This window comes from Rhineura floridana, chromosome 1, assembly GCF_030035675.1.
Source record: "Rhineura floridana isolate rRhiFlo1 chromosome 1, rRhiFlo1.hap2, whole genome shotgun sequence".
Lineage (NCBI taxonomy): Eukaryota > Metazoa > Chordata > Lepidosauria > Squamata > Rhineuridae > Rhineura > Rhineura floridana.
Genome location: NC_084480.1, coordinates 156,795,002 through 156,813,766, shown reverse-complemented (window position 1 = coordinate 156,813,766; position 18,765 = coordinate 156,795,002). Strand labels below are relative to the sequence as shown.

Below are 18,765 nucleotides of genomic sequence, written 5' to 3'. Positions count from 1 at the left end.
GCGGTACCTTTTCTGATCTGTGGTATGCACTCCAGTTGAGCTTCTACTATAGTGTTTTTAAACAACTTCCAAGCATTTTCGAGTGATGCGACCCTCTGGACTTTGTTTTTCAGCTTTCTTTTTACCAATCCCCTCATTTTTGTGAAGTTTCCTCTTTTGAAGTCAAATGTGACCGTGTTGGATTTTCTTGGCAATTGGCCATTTACATGTATGATTTCTTTTTCCTAGGTGTAGAACTTTGCACTTACCACTATTAAATTTCATTCTGTTGTTTTCAGCCCCATGCTCCAGCCTATCAAGATCCCTTTGAATATTGTTGCCATCCTCCAAGGTATTAGCTATCCCACCCAATTTTGTGTCAGCTGCAAATTTCAGAAGCATTCCCTACACTTCCTCATCCAAGTCATTAATAAAAATGTTGAAGAGCACTGGGCCCGGGGCCAAGCCCTGTGGTACCTGCTCGTTATGTCCTCCAGTTTGAGAAGAAACCATTGATAAGCACTCTTTGAGTACATTTCTGTCACCAACTGTGGATCCACCTGATAGTTGTTCCATCCAGCCCACATTTAGCTAGCTTGCTAATCAGAATATCGTGGGGTACTTTGTCAGAAGCTTTGTTGAAGTTGAGAAATATTATGTCCTTAGCATTCCCACAGTCTACCAGGGAGGTTACCAGATCAAATAATGAGATAAGATTAGTCTTGCAGGATTTGTTCTTAATAAATTGATATTGGCTTCTAGTAATCACTGCATTGTTTTCAAGGTGCTTTACGGATTGACCGCTTTATAATTTGCTCCAGAATTTTCCCAGGGATCGATGTCAGACTGACTGGTCTATAGTTCCCAGGTTATTCCTTTTTGCCCTTTTTGAAGATAGGGACAACATTAACCCTCCTCTAGTCATCTGGCACTTTGTCCATCCTCCATGATTTCACAAAGATAATAGACAGTTGTTCCGAGAGCTCTTCAGCCAGTTCCTTCAATACTCTAGGATGCAGTTCATCAGGCCCTGGACATTTGAACTCGTTCAAAATGATTAGTATTCCTTTACTATTTCTCTGCCAATCTCAAGCTGCAATCCTGCCCCTTCAATTTCACGTTTGCCAGGTTGGTCATAGTCCCTCTTTTGAAAGAAGATGGAGCAAGAGAAATTGAGCACTTCTGCCTTTTCTTTGTCATCTGTTATCATTTTGCCATCCTCATTGAGTACCTGTACCACCATTTCTTTTCTGTCTTTCACTGTGGATTTCCTGGAGAAAGCTTTTTTGTTGCCTTTGGCATCTCTCATTAACCTCAGCTCATTCTCAGCTTTAGCCTTCCTGATGCCATCCCTGCAATTCTGTGCTCCCTGTCTGTACTATTCCTTTGTGGCCTGGACTTCCTTCCACTTCCTGTATGTGTCCTTTTTTTGTTTTCAGGTCATATCTAAGTTTTGTGTGAAGCCACATTGGCTTCTTCTGCTGTTTTCCTCCTTTTTTCCTTGATGGAATTGTTTGCCATTGTGCCTTTAGAATTTCCTTTTTAGAGACACCGACCCATCTTGGTCTCCTTTTCTCATTAGGGTCACTTGCCATGGAACCTTACTTATTATTGTTCTGAATTTATTAAAATCAGTTTTCCTGACGTCTAGGGTACATATGTGGCTACTCTCAGCTTTTGCTTCCTTTAAAATCAAGAACTGAAGTATAACATGATCATTTTCCCCCACAGTTCCCTTAACTGCCACTTCATCCACTAAATCATCTGTTGGTTAGAATCAAGTCAACTCAGCACAAACGTAAATTGCATCTTTTGGTAATTCTGGAGTCCACCCAGGTCTATTTACTTTAGCTGATATTATTTTATTTATATATTTATTTATTATTTTATTTATATGCCACCCTTCCTCCCAGCAGGAGCCCAGGGCGGGCTGATATAGTACACATGGGGTATCTATTTTATGACTACGCTCATGCTTGTGCAGTGGGTGCTTTTAGAGAATGGAGTTTAGCCAGTGTTGTGTTTGTCTCTAGAGATTCCTTCATTTAAAATATTTCCATTTCAAGATTTTTTGAGAACCTAGGTACCCCCAGGCTCTGGATACATACTGCAAAATAAGCTCAGCAAGCATCTCAGCTGTAGAGACTGGTCGTCTTAAAAATCTAATTGATTTTGATACATTTAATGAAATGCCTGACAATAATAAAATCCTGCACACTCGTGAGCACAACGAGCGTGAAGATCTCGTGCTTGCAAGGCAACCTCTCTTTGAGGAGAAAGAACTTGTTAATGAATAAAAAATATTATTGGACTTCTTTTGTGTGTTGCCTCAAGAGGCTCAAGATGAAATCATGATGAAACTAGACCTTTTAAAGTCATATTTGGTCAGTAAGCAGGTAAGGAAAAATGGTTGCCCAAACAAAGCAAGGGAACACTGAACTAGTGCATCTGCTCGAAACCCCAAAAAGGAGTGAAGAAGCTGCCCAAGGGCCCTTAGGGTTGCAGAACTCAATCTACCACCAAAGGACAGTCCCATTAGGAATGACTTAATCATCACAATATCAGCTATAAACCCTTGGAATAAGCGTTTCTTAGAGGAGGAGTAATGTGATTCACAGGTAAAGTCAACTGACCCTGTTGGTTGCTTAGTAAATCAAGTAGCCTGGCTGAATTCAAATGTCACCAAGCTGAATCCTAGTACTGAAGTAATTGAATACCTGGAGGAAGAATCTGGAACTGTTGAGATGCCCCCCTCAAAAAATCTTAAAAGAGAAAGAAGGATTTTCCCTCAGAAAATATGGGTGGGCACTGCCCTCAAAAGGAGGAATATAAGAACAAAGACCAAATCGCACTGAGTGTGAAGACCCCCAAAAATTGCCAGTGGTCCATTGCAGGCCCAGAGTGACAAAAACTAGAGCAGCATCTGACATTTCTGTCCTGGAACGTCATGGGCTGGCAGTGTAAAGTTGCCAACTCTTCCTTTGTGGACTGTATAAACAAGCATGATATACTGCTTCAAGAAACCTGGGCAAAGGAGGGCCTGGTTTTAAATGGCTTTGCTGCATACTGTCTTGATGCAGACCCCAATTCTAGGGGAGGTCATCCTAAAGGAGGTCTTCGGGTGCTGGTATCTACTGCCGTTTGAGTGATCAGTCCCCTTACCTCACCTTGCAACCTTCTTGGTTATCAAGCATGGGTCGATCAGCCTATTGATAATGAATGTTTAACTGCCTTCTCGGCAATACAAACAAGGAAAATTGGTCCAAATTAGAAGAGTATATTACCAAATTGACCTCTTTGTACCCAGAACCTTTTGTGATTGTGATGCATACTGCAAAATAATTCTAAATGCTACAATAGGGCAGAACAACCTTGCATTGTATTCCCATTTCACGAATGCCCCCCAATCATGAAGAGGCCCATATGGTTCCCATTAGACAGTACAAAAAAAAGGACTGTAACTATGCTGGGCCATTGTCTAATGCAAATGGTTAACAGACTGGATCTAGCCGTTATGAATCGGAGTGTAGAAGGTGACAGTAATGGTGAATTTACATTTCTTTCAGGTTTGGGAGCCTCTATAATTGATTATTTTATTGTTTCGTATGATTTATTAAATTTAGTGTCTTGCTGTAAGGTGGGCAAGCGTATTGAGAGTGACATGGTCTTATCTTTGAAATTAGGAGCTCAGAACATTTATGCAGACTATGAATTGATGCTAAACTCCGAGGCCAAGTTAAGAGCTTCATATGTCAAGTGGTCAAATAAGATAGGAAATGTTTTAGGAGAGTTGCTGTACTCAGAAGGTAGTCTATGCCATCATGAAGCTATGTTAGCAGATTCCCCAAGAACAGTGCTAATTTTGTTTCAAGAATTGATTTTCTCTCTACAAAATTGTTTGAAAGTTAAAATCCTGGCAAGAATAGATTCTAGTAAATCTAAACACTGGGTCGATCGCGAATGCATCAACGTGAAAAAAATCCCTAATTGAAAAATATCAGTTATATAGGGAACAAAATCTGCCAGTATTGCCCCCTGAATAGTTTCAATTAAAGAGGACTCCACCTCCCTCTATATTCCTTCTGTTCTTTTTGAACAAGTTTTATCCTTCAAATGTTGTATTCTAGTCAAGTTTCAGTTATACCTATCAAGTCGTATTTACCCTCTTGCAGCCCCTGCTAGATCGTCACCTTGTAGTGGTGAGTGGGCTTGCATGTTCCAATGAACCCTGTGAGCGATGCCGTCAGGAGGCATGTACTCCCAGCAGGGTCACCCATGGCGGTAAGGTCAAGGGAGAGGAACCAAAGAACGATCCAAGAAAGTCCTCAACAGCAGAGCAGGCGGAGGATAACAATGTGTATGTTACAACGGCTGTGAAGGCGGATGAAGGCTGCAGCAGATAAAGGACTTCCAGTCGTCATGGTACCCATGCCATTGGATCAAAGCCTTTTTCTGTCAAGATTGTGTGTTGATCGTGGTGCACCGATCTCCCCACATAAAACAAATTCACGCATAGGCATCTTCCATAACAAAAGTCCCATGGCGATTGGCAAATGGCGACGGGGGCAGGACTGTGAAACCCAGAAGCCCTTAGTCATGGTCTGGTCCATCGGCGGTGGATACAGATTCAGACAGATCCATTGTTAAAGATTATATTTTGGAAGACAATCTTACTCGGTCACGAGTGATTGCCAAGACCCTCTTGCATTAAGAGTTCAAGTTCATCCTGTTTGTTTCCCATACTTTGGGCATTAATATACAGACATTGAAGACCATGTGGTTTATGGCCTGGCCTCACTCCTACATTTTTATGAAGACGATTAGTGGGCCACATTAGAGCTGTTCTTTCAGCTCCTCTTACTGTGCACAAGCCTTGGTTAGTCATTACCACCAAGTTTACATCTCCCTCCCCGTTAGGGTTCAGTTTAAAGCTCTCCTGATGAAGTTCTCCATGCTGTGGCCAAACACATTCTTCCCAGTCCTTGTGAGGTGCAACCCATCACTTCCCAGCAGTCCATCTTCTAGGAAGCGTAGCCCATGGTCCCAGAATCCAAATCTCTCGCGTCAGTACCACCTTCGTAGCCAGTCATTCACTCCAAGTATTTTTCTTTCCCTTTCTACTCCTAAGTACCAGAAGGATGGATGAGAATACTATCTGGACCCCAAAGTCCTTGAGGTTCCTTCCCAGAGCTTCAAAGTCTGCTGTGATTTATTCATATCTCCGCTTGGCAGTATCATTCGTTCTCACATGGATGAGAAGAAAGGGATATCTGTCAGTGGGCTTTATGAGTGATGGCAACCCTTCCGTCACATCTCTAATCCTTCCTCCAGGGAGACAGCATACCTGGCGAGTCTGTGAGTCTTCTTGGCATATTTGGGTTTCAATCCCACGCAGTAAGGAATCTCCCATTACTTACTACTTTTCTTGTTGCAGGGCATGGTTTCATTGCCTCTGCTTGACTGAGGTGCAGCCTCTGTCACTGTTGCATGGGGTCTCCAGTAATTCTTCCTCAGCAGGCTGTCTTCCAGTCTCATCCTCAAGTGCCTGGAAGCGGTTCCATAGTTCCACCTGTGCATAGTGTCTTCTAGCTCTTCTGTTCCTGTCATCCTTTTCCACTGAGTTTCCTCGGTTTAGTTGTTCTCAACACTCTCCGCTTCTGCTTCAACGTGTTGTTGTTCTTCTGCCTCCTGTACTTCTCTTGGAAGCTGTTGTTCCAGTGTTCTGTCTAAGAATTTTTCGTCTTCTTTTGAGCGTGGCCATCTGCTACTCCAGGCCTCTATAACTTTTTCTTCCAATAGCACCACCATCTTGCACTTGTTGCACGTATACGCTGTGTTGTTCTCAGGCGAGGACACAAACCTTGCACACACCTTGCAGGTCACCACGACTGGAGTGTCCTTTCTATTGATAATTGCTATTACTTTTTGTTTCTTTTTTTCTACTTGTATTGGAATGTCCTGTGCTTTGTCCTGTCCTCCTTAAAGGTTAACAGTAGAGTCCTACTGGTATGTCGTGCATGCTGCAATAAGATTTTTGTTAGAAAACTCCCCCGCTGAACTCCTGTTAACTCTTCCTGTTCACTCACTCTGTTTGCTTGCTCTCTGAGAGCTGGCTCACTTGTATATCCTCTGGACCAGCTAGGGCAGCTCCCTCTGCTCTGCTCAGGTAGGAGTCAGGAAATAGAATGAAACTCCCAGCACAGGCTCAGCAGTTATCAGGCCATGTCACTTCAGTCACCAGCTATCAGGACATGCCCTTTCCACTCAAGCTGCTGTGGAGCCCTTCAGTCTTTCCATGTACCCAGCTAAGCACAGGGTCAGAACACACAGCTTCCTGGGGTTATTCCAGGTCACTCACCTCTTTGGCTTTTGTCTCTTCCTCCCTACACCTCCGGTGCCAAACTCCTGTTAGCTCTCCCTGTTGCTCTCTGAGCGCTGGCATGCTTGGGCAAGTTAAATCATCTGCATGGAACATGAAACTTTTGTATGTGTTTAAGAATCATCAGGCTGGTGCTTCCAAAGAACAGCACCTTTTTGAGCAGTACTTACCCAAATCAGTTAGGGAGGGAAGACCAGAAGCAGTCCTTGCTGGAAGCAAAGTTTGGAGACGTGCAACAACAGCCCAAAAAGGAAAGACAGAGGGATCTGGTTCAACTGGGAGCGAGGAGAAAGAAACCATAGTACTTAACATGACCCAGACTCTGTGAGTGAGGAAATTGGACAAGTATCCCATGTCTGGTTGCCCCTGATATTTGTGGTTTCTCTAACTTTTCTGTCCTGTGTTCAGTTTCAGTTGGGGTTGCCTCATTGTGGATGAAGCTCACAGACTGAAGAATCAGGATTCATTACTTCATAAAGCACTCTCTGAGGTAAAGAGAACTGTACAATCTGTTGTTTGGAAAGAAGGAAAGTATATATGTCTTCGTTGCACCCTTCTGATTTGAGCTCAAGTAGATGAAGGATCTTCCACAGTTCTTTACTTCTGTGAATTTTTTGTTTTGATCAGTGTATTAGTAGTACTTGTCTTTAAGATTCATACCCAATGATGATAGAAATAATGGTTCTAAAAGCAGAGAAAAGAAAAAGATTAGATAATGTTCAACTGTAATTAACTAAAAGATGACAGTACTAAAACTACTTTTCTTGTATGAGTCCTAAAGCTAACTCTAGTTAAAAGGCCTCCAATTTCTTCCAGAAAATACAAAGCTTTAGCAAGTTTTTTGGGAAAGGCATTCTTAACTGGACCAGGCGTGTTCTTTTACTTCACTGTCTGAAACAAGAGTGAGCAATTTCCCAGTTCAATGAGTCGAGATGTAAAGCTGTCTTAGGGGGATCAATCATGACCCTGCCTTGCCTCCCTCCCTTGTCCCCATCAACTGGGCAGTAGCAGATCTCACAATAACGTGCAGCTACTAAGATCTGCCTTACAGCAGTGCCTTCACTACATATTCTGGATCTCTTTCAGTTTTCAACAGATTTCAGACTCCTGCTGACAGGCACTCCCATTCAGAACAGTCTCGGAGAGTTATATGCCCTGCTTGCTTTTATTGAACCAGTTATATTTCCCAAAGACCTGGTGGAAGAATTTGTTCAGTATTACCATGGAATTGAAAAGGAAAGCAAAAGAGGCAAGTAAAAATGTAGTAACTGGATGTCAGCTATTACATTCAGAATGCTGGCAACTGGGACTAAGGTTTCCTTTCTAGCTCTGCCAATAAGGTAAACTGTTGTTAAAAAAATTGTGTGGAGTCAGCACTTAGAAGAAAAAAAACAACCTTCAGCTTTAAGCCCAATATTTCTGTCACCTCCCATGGAGAAGGTTAAAACTTCTCTCTCAGTTCATTTGTAAAGCAAAAGTTTTAAAAATTATACACTGGATTTAGTGTATATGTGAGGGAAAAGTTAAGTCTCTTACTAAAGTTATGAGCAGTAGAATCAATAGATGCACTCAGATAAGACGCACAATGCTCTTGGTAGCTCTGCACCCCCAATCATAATGTGTCCGGCTGCCCATACACCTATATACACATGCCTATGAATGCTTCTTTAGCTGGTGTTGCTAGTAGACAGGTGATATAAGACATGTGTATTACATCCATGCTCTATGTATTTCCTGCAGGAGCTCTTTTTAAATGTATAATCTTTTAATTGTGTAATCTGTTTTATTAATCCCTTTAGCCTTTGCCCAGACCAGCTAAAAATCTGAAATAAAGAAATTATCTGTATTATAATGGTGGTGATCTTAAGTTTGACTTCCATATACTGAGCACACCATAGGTCTAAGATGTTGCCGATAATCAACATTACTCAGGAGATGTATTGAGAGTGCTAAAAAAGTCAGAATTTCCCCTGGCCTAATGATAACAGCAGCATGTCCTGGGCGAGAAACTACAGAATATAAGAATGTGTAGATGTGGGCAAAATTATTGTATCTATGTCATATATCCCAAAGCTTTGTCATTTATTGAGATTTTCTTTTTGTTCATATATAATAAATGATTATTGTATTTTGTTGGATTAATAATAAAATTCAAAAAAAGCAAGAAAATATGAAAGTTGTGCACATGAAACAGATCAGGTGTGGTGGCTTGGCTTCTTTGCTCTAATTGTTTAGCATTACAACTTCACAGGCAATCAACTTTGCTATACTTTTCTTCTCTCTGTTATATTCAGATGTCTGAATTGCATAAGTTGATCTGCGGGTGATGGACAGTTTGGACTGAATAGCCTGTTGTGATTTTTCATCTCTGTGTCTTCCGTCCTTTCACTTCAAGCCTGTTGAATGTTTCTCTGCACATAGGGACCCCACTGGAACTGATTAAGAAATGTTAAAGTCCCTCTTAACATTCTTCAGGTGTTCGGCCAAACTCTTGAAGTCATAAACCATGGAGGGGTGCTGTAGCAGACATGCTGCCACATGCACAACAGCCCTACCTGCTTTACCTTTGACTTTCCCATGTTATGCGGACTCCCCCATCATGGAGAGATTTCTAAGTGTGTTCAACTGAATGCCCTTAGAAGCCGCCTTCAGGCCATCCTGCTCAACATAATGGTGGAGCAGATGGGGAAGAAGGGGCAGTCCCCATGTCCCCGACACAATTTGTGCTGTCATGCATTTGGCAGAGCATATGAAGAGGGCTAAAGAGCTGGGCAATTTGCCCATCAAGCATGAAGGAGAATCACCACTGATTCTTCAGTCAAGTGATTCTGCATTCAGCTGCTTGCTTTTCCATGCTGCTTGAAAACATTATAGGGTCTGATCTGTCTTGGAATTAGTTCTATAGTGATATGCAGAAGGGTGAGTACTGCTTGTTATCACCATGATGTCTTTTGAAATAGACAAATATATGAACAAAGAGGATGATGCCTATAGAGTATCAGAAGGGAGGAGTGTGGTGGTAGAAATGCAACACACTCTTGCTCCAATCCTGTCACTTACTCTATAGAGTATCAGAAGGGAGGAGTGTGGTGGTAGAAATGCAACACTCTCTTGCTCCAATCCTGTCACTTACTCTTTGCATGTGGACCTCCAGGGAACTAGCACTCCAGTCCTTGCCAGTGGAGTCTCCTGGACTCTTGGAGCCTCCTTCAATTTAGTAGTCTTACCTTAGCAACAGCTTCTAGGCAATCCAAGGGAACTGAATGTTTGCCCTCCCTGTACTTGAATTCAAAATTCAGGACTGTGATTATGTTTCTCCCTTATAGCCAAAGAACTGCACAGTGTGTTGCAGCCCTTCTTGCTCAGAAGAGTGAAGGCAGAAGTTGCAGCAGAGCTCCCAAAGAAGGTGGAGGTTGTTCTCTACCATGGAATGTCAGCACTGCAGAGAAAATTTTATAAGGCTATTCTGACGAAAGACTTAGGTAAATGGGCAAGTGGAAGATTTTAGAATTGGTCGTTTCATTTAACATGGATTTAAAATGGTAGTTTTATTGATGGTGTGTGTATGAAACAGGAAATTTAGAAATCAATCAAATGATCTTCCCCAGATAATATTTCCCTCTAAACCCATCTTTTCTACTACTCCATGTGCTTGAATCAGACCAGTTACTATTCAGTATGGTAATGAAATTATAACAGCCTCTGCCTCTCAAGGAGCATTATTCTCATTATTACTAGCACACATCAGCTGACAGGGATGAAAAAATACCACATAAAAATGATAGCCACCATGGTACAACTGTGTGCTGGTGTCAAATGTGACTCTGTTTTGGCAGATTTCAGCTGACAGATGTTAAATTTGGGAACAATTATCACAGTGCTATCAATCAGTTCAATGCTTAAATCTCACACCAAGTTCTGGACACCACTGAGGTTCAAGGTCATATTCACACCATACATTTAAAGGACATTTGAAGCACATAGTTTCCCTCAATCCTGGGAGCTGTAGTTTGTAAAGGGCACTGGGAATTGTAGCTCTGGGGGGCTAAACTACAGTTAAAACCATGTGCTTTAAATATGTGTTAAATGTGCTTTAAATGTATGGTGTAGGTATAACCACGGCCATGGCTTCCCCCAAAGAACCCTGGGAACTGCCGTTTGTTCAAGGTGCCAAGAGTTGTTAGCAGACGCCTCACAGAGCTGCTATTACAGTGTGGCTGTGACCAAAGTCAAGGGTCATCTCCTTTTTGGTCAATTCCATAGCCAGCGGTTCCAAATCATGATAATTTATCGTATCATATAACATGTCTTTGTTATAAAGTATACAAACATTTATCCAATCAGTTATGAGAGTACTTGGAAGTTGCCCATTATTATAAAATTATCTTCTTGGGCTGTCTCCCTGATTTTTTTCCATATCAAGATCAGCCTTAGTCTTTTGGTCAGGTAAAACTTTTTTTAGCCCTGATATTTCTACCCACAGCAGTTTTGTGAAGGACTTCTAATTCTCTGAAGTTTATTAGTTGCTTGGACTCTCTCACTGAAATACAAAACCGTGATACTTGCAATGTGCTCTTTCTTTCCCTATTAGAGAATTTGTACCTAGGGATAACCATATCCACAGGGTTTCTGATATGCCCACCGTATCTCTGTTCTCATTTAGCACCATCTAGCTCCACCATATTGATTTGGGAGTCTTCCAGGTATTAACATGAAAAAAACCATTACATTGTTTCTCTCTCCAAATTTCTTTTTGGTATGTGCATTTCCCCAATAACTGTTTGGTCTCGTTAAATATGTGGCTACGTGGGGATTCGAACCCTGGTCCCCCAGGTCGTAGTCCAACACCTTAACCACTACACCAGTTGTACCCATTCTTTATTTGGATTACTTAGAATCTTTTTTCACAATCATCCTGCAGCGATGCTTTCTCCGAAACCTGATGCTTCCTATCAGTTTTCCCCCAGACATTAGTTTAAAAGCTACTCTGCAACCATATCTTGCAGTAAGAAGTGATTTCAATATTGAATTTGGAACTGGAAATATGAAACTGCTGGCTTGAATGAAAAATTAACTTCTACACTAGTTACTCACCACTGTGATTAAATTCTGATGACTAAATACAGAGTATTTTAAAAAAAACTTTTGCATTTCAGACGCATTTGAAAATGAATCAGGGAAGAAAGCTAACCTTCAAAATGTGTTAATTCAGCTCCGGAAATGCGTAGCTCATCCGTATCTGTTTAACGGTAAGAATGATAAACAAAAAAGCATTGCTGACGCTACTGTAAAGACAGCACATTTATTTATTTATAAAAATATTTGTATACTGCTATTTCATTAAAAATGTCAAAGTGGTTTACAACACGTTTAAAATAATAACAACCATAGAATTAAAAAAAAACATTAAAAAAATAAAAACAAACATCAACTGTTGCAAAAGAAGCATCTTCTTAATTGCCCGCATAAGCCTGATGGGACAAAAAAGATTTTCAGCAGGTGCTTAAAAGTTAAAGCAGAAGACACCTGCTGAATCTCTGTTGGCAAAGCATTCCAGAGAACTGGGCCGATGACACTGAAGGCTCAATTTCATGCTGATGTTAAATGAGCCTCGCCGATTCAGGGAACGACCAAAGCCATTCCTGCAGAAGATCTCAGTGATCGACCTAGGATATAAACGTTCAGGCGGTCCCTAAGATACCCTGGACCTAAGTTGTTTAAGGCTTTGTAAATTAATACAAAGACCTTGAACCTGGCTCCGTAGCAGATGGGCACCCAGTGCAGATGTTTTAAAAGTGGTGTCATGTTGTCGGCCATATGTTCCCATCAGCAATCTGGCCACCACATTTTGCACCAGCTGCAGCTTCTGAACCAGGGCCAAGGGCAGCCCCACATAGAGCACATTGCAGTAATCCAGCCTTGTGATTACTAACACATGGACTACAGAGATCAGGCTAACCCTGTCCAGGAATGGCCATAGCAGCAAACCAGACAAAGCTGGTAAAAGGCACTCCTAGCCGCAGATGATACTTGGACCTCTAGTGACAAAGATGAATCCAGGAGTACCCCAAGGCTACGGACCTGGTCTTTCAGTGCAACCCCCATCCAGAGCACTCTAACCTGCCTATCTCCTGGACATGGGAACCACCTACCCAAAGAGTCTCTGTCTTCTCAGGATTCAAGCACAGTTTATTGGCCGTCATCCAGTCCACTATAGCATTTAGACACCAAAGTGTTCACAGCCTCTCCTGATTCAGATGTTATGGAGAAATAGAGCTGCGTGTCATCAGCACATTGCTGACACCTTGCTCCAAAACACCTAATGACTGCTCCCAACAGCTTCATATAGATGTTGAATAGCACTGGGGAGAGAATAGTACAGTACACTGCAGAATCCCAAAGCACAAGTGCCAGGGGGCCGAGGAACATTCACCCAGTGTTACTCTCTAGAAGTGACCCTAAGAATAAGAGCAGAACCACCATAATACAGTGTCTCCAATAACCATCCCACTGAGTCGGTCCAGGAGGATACCATGGTCAATGGTATCAAATGCTGCTGAGAGATCGAGCAGAAGTAACAGGGTCACACTCTCCCTGTCTCTGCCATGATGAAGGTCATCCATCAGGGCAACCAAGGCTGATTCTGTTCTGAAACCAGGTCTGAATCCGGATTGTGATGGATCTAGATAATCAATCTCATTCAGAAATACCTGAAATTGCTCTACAATCACCTTCTCCACCACCTTTGCCAAGAAAGGGGTGTTCGCGACTAGTCTATAGTTGTTACACTCCATTGGGTCCAGTGTAGGCTTTTTAAGAAGTGCACGCACCACCTCCTCTTTAAGGGCAGTGGGCATCAAACTGTCACACAAAGATGCATTTACTGCACCTGTGACCCATTCACTTGCCCCTCTCTGGCTTGCTTTAATAAGCCAGGATGGACAAGGATCTAATGAGCAGACGGTTGGATGCATCACTGCAAGCATCTTGTCCACATCACCAGGCCACATTAAATGCTATTAAGCTTAACATTGAGGCTGTATCAGTCGCGTTGGGTGGCTGAGCAGATCTCATGGCTCAGTTGTCCATTGGAATGAAAATGGTGGAAGCAGCCAATCCAGGACTTAACAGGGGAGAAACTTCAAAGATGAACAGACAGAGTACATTTTATCTAGCCCTATTGGTTGTCTTTAAGTTTATTTTTACAAAGTAGTGCATGTCTGTCTTCCAGCAAGTACTTACCACTGGAAGGAAGGAAGGAGGAAGAGTCTTTGACTCTCTCTATATTGGGCCTCAATAAACTGTGGTGTTTCTTCTGCACATTTTAGGTTTGCCTAGTGGCACATACCCAGCATGCAGCTTAAGGGCTATGTCCCACACTACAGCTTTTACCTATATATACACAACTTGTAATGTGTGTATAGTTTCCACCATATCCTTATTATGGCTACAGTGATAGAGCTGTAACATACATTTGCTGTGATTTACAGGATTCCATAATTCTTGGTAGATTGCCTAAGAAACTACCTATATCAAATGTGTTTGCCTGGGGATTCTGCTACTGTGCCACTCACCCTGTTACCTAGTGGACTCTCTGAACTGATTGAGGTCTTGATTTTAAGGTCCCCAAGACAGTACTGGGAGACTTCAATATCAACACCAAGGTCACCCCTACTAGTGTAGCTTAGATTCATTGTAACTGTAACAACCATTGAGCATGCATGTAATTAGGCTCCTGAAGGGAGCTAACCTAATGTATAATACTATCTTAAGAAGCAGAACTGGTTCCCAGCTTGTTTCTGGTCTTAGTTCCGATTGATAGTATTAATCTTTTTAAAGCCATAAATGGGCTTGGGCTTGGGCAAGAGTGTTGTCTCCTATTTTATCTGTTTTTCATTTTTATATTTATATCCCACCTCTCCTCCAAGGAACTCAAGGTGGCATTTACACTGACTGGCCCAGGTTATCCAGTGAGCAGAGGATTTGAACCTATGTCTCCCACATACTAGTTCAGCATTCTAACAGCACATCTTGTGCGTGCATTGGGATTGATAGAAGGGGCCTTTATCATTCTTTTCTTTCAGGGAGCACAGTTATAGCTGACAAGGTCTTGAACTTTTTCTGTGATGGCCCTGTCCCCATCTCTAGAACTCCTTTTCCAGGGAGCTGCTTCTCTCCTGACATTTAAGAAGCTGATCAAAACTGTTTTTATTTATTAGAACCTTTGGAGAAAACTCAAGCCTGTTTACGTAATGCTATCTGGATGCTGGCTTTAATATATTGTATTTACCTGATTTTTATGTTTAATTTTCTATTCTGTTAGCTCTTTTTAGTGAAAACTGTTTTTCAAAGTGGGATTTAAATGTAATAAATAACGGAGGTGTATCACCTCTAGCATGCTGCACATTACCAGATGTAAAGCCTATACGCAGCTTAGTTCTGGGGCAGGTGAACCTTTAATCACGGGGTTTTGCAGGGAATTTAGATGCTGCTATGAGGCTATTCTGGGGGTCCTGCATCAAAGGGTTTGATCAGGAAAAAACTTCCATTTCCCTTTCAGTGTTTATTTAAGAGTGCATGTGATGATATGTTTTGCCTTGGAATACATATTTAGATGCAATCCTTTTGTAGTTGTATGTATTTTGTACTATTACTAGAGATGCTTCTTACTAAAATATCTTTCCATTTCAGGTGTTGAACCAGAGCCCTTTGTCATTGGGGATCATCTCATTGAAGCCAGTGGGAAGCTGAGCTTGTTAGATAAACTTCTGTCTTTCTTATACGCAGGGTATGTTTTCCATTACTGAGCTTAATGATTTGCATAAATCAACAGTATTTACCTATATGAGCCTGCCCAGGCATTGAGAACTATCTCCTTGCTCATAAGCCTGCCTGTAAGATCAGTTCAGTTGGCAGGCATCAGAGACAAGGCCTTTTGTGGTGGGTGGGCTCCAGACTGTGGAATTCCCTCCCATGGAGGTGTACTGTACTGCCTTCAAGTTGATTCCGACTTATGGCGACCCTATGAATAGGGTCTTCATGAGGCTGAGAGGCAGTGACTGGCCCAAGGTCACCCAGTGAGCTTCATGGCTATGTGGGGATTCGAACCCTGGTCTCCCAGGTCGTAGTGCAACACCTTAACCACTACACCACACTGGCTCTATAGCCTCAATGTTGTAAACTTAAAAGCAGGTTTTAAAAATCCATTTATAGAGGGTCATCTTTTCTTAAATAAGGAATCTTCTAGAGAGCTTTTATTTCTGCTGAGATGCATATAATTTTATTTCTTTCAACTGGCCTGTGTTTTTAAATGATTTGTTAATACTGCTGGTAATTTGAATCGAGCATATTTTTACTATGTGTATGTCGCTTTATCTTGGCTATGAACAAATTTATAAATAAATATTTAAACTTTGGCTAGATGGTGACAATGACTGATATCCTAGTAAGAACTCCTAATCTTTTAAGCTAATTCTGCAGATTTCAAGGTGACAGAATTAAAGCATCAATCTAATGAAACAGTGAAAAATGAGTCACCAGATCTTACTTTCATAAACAAAATTATTTATGTATGTAAAGCAGCCACAGCAGAGCTGGATTGTTATTTTATCTATTTATTGTTAAATTTCTGTCCTTCCTCCCAAAAGACCCAATTTCAAACAACAAATAAACAAACAGCACCAATTTAAAAAAAACTAAGATATTTAAAATGTTTAGAATGGGTTTACAACTGCCGTGTTGTGGACGGGGGGTTAACGTTTTTCTCCTGAAACTGTTTTCATGATATAAATCCGTTCTTAAGTAATTTTTACTCCAACAACAGATAACATACCAGTCCCCATACTGTATACGTATGCTTTCATCTGCAGGAAAAATAAGATACAGTGGAAGGAAGTGATTTTGGCTGAAGAAAATGGGGGGAGGGGTATTTGCCCACTCTTCACCACCATCACTCCATGTGATTTTAAATCTAGTCTCAGTCATTGATCAATCACTAACTTGTCTAGTTTAATCCTAAATTTTGTCACTTCATTGAGCTTCTGAACTCAAATAGAATTGTGTGTGTGTTATGTGCCTTCAAGTCGATTACGACTTATGGCGACCCTATGAATCAGTGACCTCCAGTAGCATCTGTCATGAACCACCCTGTTCAGATCTTGTAAGTTCAGGTCTGTGGCTTCCCTTATGGAATCAATCCATCTCTTGTTTGGTCTTCCTCTTTTCTAGTCCCTTCAGTTTTCCCCAGCATTATTGTCTTTTCTGGTGAATCATGTCTTCTCATGTGTCCAAGGTATAATAACCTCAGTTTCATCATTTTAGCTTCTAGTGATAGTTCTGGTTTAATTTGTTTTAACATCCAATTGTTTGTCTTTTTCACAGTCTATGGTGCCAGCAAATATCTCCTCCAACACCACATTTCAGATGAGTTTATTTTTTCTCTTACCCACTTTTTTACCTGTCCAACTTTCACATCCGTACATACAGATTGGGAATACCATGGTCTGAATGATCCTGACTTTAGTGTTCAGTGATACAACTTTGCATTTGAGGACCTTTTCTAGTTTTCTCATAGCTGCCCTCCCCAGTCCTAGCCTTCTGAATTCTTGATTATTGTCTCCATTTTATTTAATGACTGTGCCAAGGTACTGATAATCCTTGACAAGTTCAATGCCCTCATTATTGACTTTAAAGTTACATAAGTCTTCTGTTGTCATTACTTTAGTCTTTTTGACGTTCAGCTGTAGTCCTGCTTTTGTGCTTTCCTCTTTAACTTTCATCAGCATTAGTTTTAAATCATTACTGGTTTCTGCTAGTAGCATGGTATTGTCTGCATATCTTATTGATATTTCTCCCTCCAATTTTCACACCACCTTCATCTTGGTCTAATCTCGCTTTCCATATGATATGTTCTGCGTATTGATTAAACAAATTGGGTGATAAAAAAATACCTGTCTCACACCCTTTCCAATGGGGAACCAATCGGTTTCTCCATGTTCTGTCCTTACAGTAGCCTCTTTTCCTGTATAGGTTGTGCATCAAAACAATCAGATGTTGTGGCACCCCCATTTCTTTTAAAGTATTCCATAGTTTTTTGTGATCTTGTATTGCCCCAGCCGTGGGCTGCTTCAAATTTAGGGTTGGTACCAAGGAATCAATGAGACAGATTCATGGTTTACTCACAAAGGAGACGTTTATTGGGTATATAACAGGCATGCCTACCCAGTGGAACAGACTGTCAAGGTCCTTCGCAGAGGCGAAGTCTGAACCCCAAGCTGGCTGTGCAGGCTCCTTTTATAAGGAAAATCCTATCTACATAAGGAGGCACTGTACTAGGTGTAATTGTCCCTTCTATGTGAGGGAACACTGTTCTGGTGTAAACAGGTCATCGTGACCTCTCCATGCCACGCTCTCCTGGGCACATGTGCTACTGTTCCTTGACACGTGCAGCTCATTAGAGCTATCTGGACCAGCTTCAAGGCCACTGTACATCAAATGGTCCTTTCCCTCCCCATCAGCCTCCTAGATAAGACACAGCTGGGTGTAGCTTGTGTACTCATTGACCGTTCTCTGACCTAATCTCTAACAAGCTGAACTTCTTGCAGGTGCTCAGAATTTGAGAAAAACAACATTATAAGCTTTCACTTGCAAATCTTAACCTCTTAAAGGCAAGTCTACATAATACAAATAGCCATACATATGCATTGCAACAATTATATGAACGCCCCATGGACTACAGATTTACACAATCAAAGGCTGTGCTATAATCTATAAAGCACAGGGTGATTTTCTTCAGGCAATAGTTTGATAATTACTGCATTGCCTGGGATCCCCTTTCTCTGGAATTGGGATGTATATTGCATGCTTCCAGTCTGTTGGCCATTGTTTTGTTCATTTATTATTTATTTAAAATATTTCCATTCTGCTTTCCAGCCCTTCAATTTATATTTATTTTATTTATTTTAATAATTTATACCCCGCCCTAGTTCATAGAATTCAGAGCGGCGAACAAAAAACAATGTCCAATACAATCTAATATAAAATAATAAGAGTACAATAAAATCATTAAAAAATCAATTAACTATTAAATGTTTAAAAGCTAGAAGAAACAAAAAAGTTTTTAACTGACAGCGAAAGTCCATGAGTGAAGAAGAACGTCGGATCTCTGGTGGCAGATTATTCCCTAGGATGGGCGCTATGGTCGAGAAGGCTTTATTTCTAGTATTGGCACGGCGGATTATAAAGGTGGATAGGATGATGAGAGAGTGTTCGAAATGTATTCTTGTCGGTCGCTGAGGTTTAAATTCCAGAATACGATTTGATAGATATATTGGCGCTAAACCATTTAGAGCTTTAAAAGTTAATACTAAGATTTTAAACTGATGACGGAATGAGATCGGAAGCCAGTG

The 18,765-nt window shown here is 41.2% G+C and overlaps 1 protein-coding gene across 1 annotated transcript in view; it reads left to right on the top strand.

Annotated features, from left to right (window-relative positions):
- Nucleotides 1-18,765, top strand: part of CHD1L (chromodomain helicase DNA binding protein 1 like) — a 71,126-nt gene that overhangs the window by 11,044 nt on the left and 41,317 nt on the right. The window contains exons 6-10 of the mRNA XM_061638789.1: nucleotides 6,767-6,848; nucleotides 7,445-7,607; nucleotides 9,685-9,840; nucleotides 11,515-11,607; nucleotides 15,050-15,146. Of these exons, the coding sequence (XP_061494773.1) occupies nucleotides 6,767-6,848; nucleotides 7,445-7,607; nucleotides 9,685-9,840; nucleotides 11,515-11,607; nucleotides 15,050-15,146 (591 nt within the window). The remainder of the gene's footprint in view (nucleotides 1-6,766; nucleotides 6,849-7,444; nucleotides 7,608-9,684; nucleotides 9,841-11,514; nucleotides 11,608-15,049; nucleotides 15,147-18,765) is intronic.